The following is a 6,648-nucleotide window of genomic DNA, read 5'->3' on the forward strand; positions in this document are numbered from 1 at the left end:
AAGTACTTAAGCCTCACAAAGCGCCTTTATGAACAACTGCACCAGCCTCTACTACTACGCCCCAAGGAAATAGGGAAAGGAAACATTTGTGACTTCTGAAAGGACCACTTCCATTTCATCAAGCCACAGTAGGCCAGGAGTGTGAAGATGTTAGACATATCAGCTAATCTCTATTGATTTCTTCCACGGCTGGCTATAAAGCGGCTGCCAGTCGCGCAGCTTCACACACAACCATGAACGCCAGCGAGATGAGAGGAGACTACGAGGATAAAGTGATCCGATCGTTAACGCTGAACTGTTCCAGAGCCGGTGCAATGTGCCCTGGTCAGGAGATGACGCTGGAGATAGTCAAGTTAACTTTAATAGGAACTTTTCTCCTCTGTGTGTTCCTCACAAGTATTTCCCTGAACTCTTTTGTATTTCTTCTATTTTACAAGAAATTCAAATCATTTACAATTTCAAACTGTTTTCAACTTAACTTAACTGCTTGCAATTGTTTGACTGCTTTAATAATTATTCCTTTTGCCTTTGCAAGTTTGATATATGGAGAATGGATCTTCGGGCTTGTGTGGTGCCAAGTGACTGGTTTCGTTCTCAATTTTGTATTTGCTGCAAGTACACTAACCCTGGTTGTGATATCAATTGACAGATACTGTGCTATTGTCTCCCCTTTGCATTACCGAATGAAGATCACCAGAATTCGTTGCTATTTCATGATCGGTGCTGTTTGGGTTATTGCTGGGATTATTTCTATCCCACCCGTCGTTGGATGGAACAAGTTTGAGTTCCGCACTCATAAGATGATCTGTACAGTGAAGTGGGACAGTGACAACAAATACGATTCTTACTACAATCTGTTCCTCGTATGCATATGTTTTGCTCTTCCGCTGATCGTCATGGTATGGGTCTACTCTGTAATCTTCCGGGCTGCAAAGCTAATCAGTCAGAAGACCCGTCGAAATAGTTTAGTTCCCAGAATACTGGAAGAGACAAATCAGAGCCCTACAATACTGGACAAACGACGTCGGAGCAGTACTGCGCCAATACTGGGACGGAAGTTCAGTGTGCACAAGCTTGGTACTCTCTTGTGGTACCGGGATGAATGGAGAACGGCTGTCACAAGCATCATAGTCTTTCTTACCTTCATCGGATGCTGGTTGCCTTACTTCACTGTCATCATCCTGGAAACCGTTCTTCGAAGTGATTACCAAGTGCCACCATTTGTACAGACACTGTCCATTGCGCTTGCTCTTGCCAGTTCGGCGATGGATCCTCTGGTGTATGTTTTTAGAAGTCATAAATCGCGACAGGAACTCCGAGAGATCTTGCTTCGTAAACATGCAACAAGTTCTGAGTCTATTGCCAAACAGTATATGACACAAGAGATTTACGATCCGTTAAAACAGAGAAGCTCAGTGCAACTTTTGGATGAAAAATGTGTTCCATATTTCACCAAATGAACTCTGCATTACCTGTGTATGTGCACAGTTACCTTATGTCCTCTTGAGGAAGATATATATGTCCAAAGATGTGGATCGACAAGATGAGTTGGGTATATGTAACGTTTAATGGCTCTGGCTGAAGGTAACTACCGAACGTTTCGCTTGTCAAGATATACGAAGCAGTCAATGGATGAAAGTATTGATTGTAGAATCAAGTGAAAGCGGGACGTGTTTCAAAAGAGACTGACTTTTGCGAACTGAGCGGCTGAACACCTGAACCTTGTTGAAAATAGGACATCAAAAAGGTGTATTAACTACCGGACAAATTCTGAATGTTTTTCAAAGGGTGCCAACTGAGCTGGGTGCGCCCACATTATTGCAAACACCTGTTATTACCACCCTTTGGTAGCCATTCACGAACAGATGCTCATACTTTGTAATCGACTGTGCTTTTGGATAATGTTCCTTGTGAGTATGGAAGAGCTTTTGACGCTTGTATTATTCATGCTAAGATTTGCGTCACAGCATGAACGTCCTTTGACGTTGACAAACTTGAAATGAGCATTTGTATTTTTAGACTGGGTTTATTATTTTCCAAGGAAATGAACTGTATTTATATTTGACAATCATTTATGTGATATTCGTTTATTTTGTGAATACAACAGGTAAATTATATTTGATATGTTGACATAGGAAATGTGTATTTACATGATATTTTCACTGATGTTTAATGATGACCAGTCAGCGAAAACAATGTGAAGCTGTGTAATGTTGAACACAGTGTAGATATTATTGATTAACTCCATTATGTATTGCTTGTGCGACATACATTGCAAGGAGAGTTTTATTTGTGTCGCCCTCCCAATTATCAAGATTCGTAATGAATTCATAAAAGTATCACAATTACATCCATGACAAAGAAACCCATACACCGCCCAAATAGTCTTCAGATTAAATCTTGGATCACAGAGATTACATCTTGTCTCACTAAGTGGTTGCATTCAGTCTGTGATTGAATATTAAAGATGAAGAAGGTATTAGCGGCCAGGTTACATGTTCCCGTGTGCAGGAAGTGTTTTTTGGTAAAATGTCATTTGCATGTCCTGATGAAATGTCAAATATTTCCCTGCATTTCAAAACATTATTTCTTTTTGAACCAGCTGTCGATTTATCACCGATTTCCACGCAAAGCAATTGGCTGACTTCGTGATAAAATGTTAATTAGCTTCCGGTGCATGCATTTGGGCAGTTTAAATGAAATATTTTACGATTAAAGAATGGGATTTTCCTATGAGTGCTTCGTTAACATTTCCTCCTCAAGCCAAAACCGTGATGATAGACCGTGATATCAGTCATGTGATACTTGTGCTGCTTTGTTCCAGTTGTTGTTTGTATATCTGATATTAAATATATCATAATTATTTGTTATTTTTTTATATGTTGGGTCACACAGAATCTCCACGACGCACTCATGTTTAGTGGTGCTTCGTAATAAAATATATGAAACTTACTCCGTCGTTTCTTTCGCTTCCTGTGTGTAGTTGTCTGTGGTGACAAAATGTCAACAATTCATCAATCGTAATGTTTTAATGCATCCTGGCAATACTGATGATTTGGGGGTGCTGCTCCTAAAGTTCCTGACTTTGTCAGAGGCGTTAATGGCCAAAATGTGAAATGTTACGATGTACTGATTATCAACTGTGCAGTTACGAAGTTGGTAATGAGAGTTAGTGAGTGAGTGAGTTTGGTTTTACCCCGCCATTAGCAATATTCAAGCAATATCACGGTGGGGAACTCCAGCAACAGGATTTCACACATGAACCATGTGGGGAATCGAACCTGGGTCTTCGGCGTGGCGAGCGAACGCTTTAGTCGCTATGCTACCCCTTCGCCCTTGGTGATCTAGGCAGGAATCGTTAGTGAACAAGCTGAGTGAGTTTTTTGTTTAACGCCGCTCTGAACACTATTTGCCGTCGGAGGAAAGTCCAAACGGATACACGTCTTGGGGATTCTTCCAAGAGTGCCAAGAGCAAGTAACAAACATACCGAGAGACGTGATCGGGATTCCATCTAGGGACCGCAGGCTCCTGTCGTGTTCAGCGACTTGCAGCACGTTACGCGACAGCACTACACGTAAAGGAAACGTGGCTGTGTTTCATCTGTTACCCGCTTAGATCGTCATCATAGGAAAAACACAATGCGTCATTTACAGACAGTCATGTAATTTGTATTCGAGTGTGTGAATATGATTGTACGCCGCTTTTAGCAAAATTCCATCAATGTCACAGCGGGGGACACCACAAACGAACTTAACACATTGTACCCATATGGGGAATCGAACCAGGGTCTTCGGTGGAACGAGCGAACGCTTTAACTGCTTGGCTAACCCACTGCCCCAACCCAACACTTCTGTTCCATAATTAGTTTCTACTTCGTCACGTAGAGGATTTCACCGAAAAGATAAACGTTTAGTAATTGTATTTTCCAAAATGTTACCCTTGTTACAAGTGGAAAACGGTTCCAGTCAACGTTCCTCCACTCCGGTTCCAGTCGACGTTCCGGCACTCCCTCACCTATTGCTGACCGGCACCAAATCGCGCCTTGAGTGAGATTGAAGCTGCCCGTCCTACCCCGACTCCTAACCTTTACCCCAGCTTTTCAAAACGATAATATTTCTGTTTTGGTTTTATTATTATACATGGGAGAATTTCTGCATGTCTCCAAAATTTACATATCGTTACAGGTTTAAATGAAATCAGGGGCGACAGGGTAGCCCAGTGGTTTTCGCTTGTCACGCCCAAGACCATGGTTCGATTCACCACATGGACAGAGCTTATTTCACAAATCGGTTGACGTTAATTAAACACGGTGGGTGGCGACGGTGTTTGGCAGATTTAATCAACGACTTCAGTCCTGCCCCACAAGGGGGCACATGTTTTGTGATAAGTGTGTTCTCACCTTTGGTAATTCAGGTCCAAATTTCCTCTGTTCACCTAGAAGACACCTTTTAGCGCGCCTAGCATGCGGTTTGATTATCCAACGTAATAATGTGTTAGCTCCAATAAAACGCTTACGAGCATGGGTCTTTTGCGTTTTGACCCCTGAAGATTGGGGCTAAATTAATCTGTAGCACCCCATACTTGTCATAAGAGGCGACTAACGGGATCGGAGGTTCAGACTAGCTGACTTGGTTGACGGATGTCATCGCATCCCAGTTGCGTATACCGAGGTTCATGCACTCCATTTCTTACAGACCGCCATATACCTGGAATATTGCTGAGTGCGGTGTAAAACTAAACTCACTCACTTACAAGATGGCGTTTTCATTAACTGAAATACTGCTAAAAGAGATGTAGCAACAGAATCACACACTCGGTCCATAATAACACATCAAACAATTAACAACACATGTCAGTCAAAAACATTATTTGCATACACATTGGTTTCAAAGTCTTTTTAAAAAATGAAATTGAATACACAGAATTTGTCAGTTCTGAATGAGCAACCTATCTACTCGACAACTTATTTAATGTTTTCTATCTGCGAGCGTGCTTTATGATGTCGGAGGCAGAAGTTCCATTGCTAGTTCTGTATGCTTCTAAAAAGTTCTAATTGAATTTGAAGACAGGAATACGATATGGTTCTAGCTACCACGAACTATCTCCCTCGAGAACATTGCTTTATTCTATTTTTTATCCAACTGAAATAAACCTCCAATCAATTTTTGGACTTCAACACTGCGAATGACTTCTAAGTATTGAATGTGTCCCGACCTGAAACGCTAACCTTGTAGACAAATCGTTGTTGGAACCGATTTGGCCCTTGGGGGTTGCACAATAATGTGTATAGATTTTATGAAGCGAAAGAATGGAGGATATCCGTTTGAGGAGTAGAAGCTGAATTAATACATCTCTTGGGTATGGGGATCCATGTCTGTGTTCCACTCTGTTTTTTATAACAATCAATACGGTCACGAGTCAGGCATTCGCAGAAAATGTGATAGGCTGCTTCTTACCCCAAATCGCAACACGCAAGCCTCACAAACATGTTTACAATGGCGTGATTCTTTAATAAAGAGAATAAAAAGTCAAACTCCACCAATGGTAAGGACCCGGGAAGAGATTGTGTAATTCACTTTTTAATATTGATATCAGCAAATTCAAAGACTTGGAGAACTCACCAGGGACGATGTGCTGAAAATAGGCACTGAGATTTACCATTTCTGGTTTCTGTGCATATTTAATGCTCCCTCAAGACTGCCCAAAAGAGGATGCCATTCATCTTCATGCTATATTACGGCGAAACTTCTAAGGGATACATCTACGGAAGTGCGTAGGAGTATGTTCTGTTTACAGACAGTGGTACGTTTAGAGTCCATCGGGTTAGACGCCCAACAGTTGCATATTACGAAATATTCCTTCTTTCTTACTAACTTGGACAACGATTGCAGAAAAGACAGCTGTGTCCGGTAAACAGACACTTTAGTATTTACAGAAAATAGTGGCAATTGACAAACTGACACGTTAGTATTTCAGAAAGTAGTGGCAATTGATAAACAGACATTTAGTATTTTCAGAAAGTAGTGACAAGTGATAAACCGACACGTTAGTATTTCAGAATGTTGTGGCAACTGATAAACAGACAGTTTGGTATTTACAGAAAGTAGTGGCAACTGATAAACAGATATTTAGTATTTTTCAGAAAGTAGTGGCAACTGATAAACAGACACTTTAGTATTTACAGAAAATAGAGACAGTTGACAAACAGACACTTTAGTATTTACAGAAAGTAGTGGCAATTGATAAACAGACACTTTAGTATTTATAGAAAGTAGTGGCAATTGATAAACAGACACTTTAGTATTTACAGAAAGTAGTGACAGCTGATAAACAGACAGTTTGGTATTTACATAATGTTGTGGCAAATGATAAACAGACACGTTAGTATTTACAGAAAGTGCTAAGAAAATCATTTTAGTATTTACAGAAAGTAGCGACACGTGAAACAGTCAATAAAATATATTTGATTAACAGTTTCTATATTTCAACACTTTAAAATGCCTTTAGCGGCTACAGTAGCAACTGGTAGAAATATGTTTATGAGACTACACTCGATTCCATACATTGGCATTATGTGAGAAGCCCACCCCTGGCGTCTCCCGCCGTGATGTTGCTGGAATATTGCTAAAAGCGGTGTAAAACCAGAC

The 6,648-nt window shown here is 40.7% G+C and overlaps 1 protein-coding gene across 1 annotated transcript; it reads left to right on the forward strand.

Moving 5' to 3' along the window:
* The first annotated feature begins 248 nt into the window (after window positions 1-248).
* On the forward strand, window positions 249-1,460 carry LOC137284713 (G-protein coupled receptor 161-like). Its single transcript, XM_067816633.1, has one exon. The coding sequence runs from the start codon at window positions 249-251 to the stop codon at window positions 1,458-1,460; it is 1,212 nt and encodes a 403-aa protein (XP_067672734.1).
* Window positions 1,461-6,648: the final 5,188 nt, after the last annotated feature.

The sequence above is a fragment of the Haliotis asinina genome, chromosome 1 (assembly GCF_037392515.1).
Source record: "Haliotis asinina isolate JCU_RB_2024 chromosome 1, JCU_Hal_asi_v2, whole genome shotgun sequence".
Lineage (NCBI taxonomy): Eukaryota > Metazoa > Mollusca > Gastropoda > Lepetellida > Haliotidae > Haliotis > Haliotis asinina.

Coding starts and splice junctions, on each gene's coding strand:
- LOC137284713 (XM_067816633.1), top strand. CDS start 249: ATGAGAGGAGACTACGAGGATAAAGTGATCCGATCGTTAACGCTGAAC.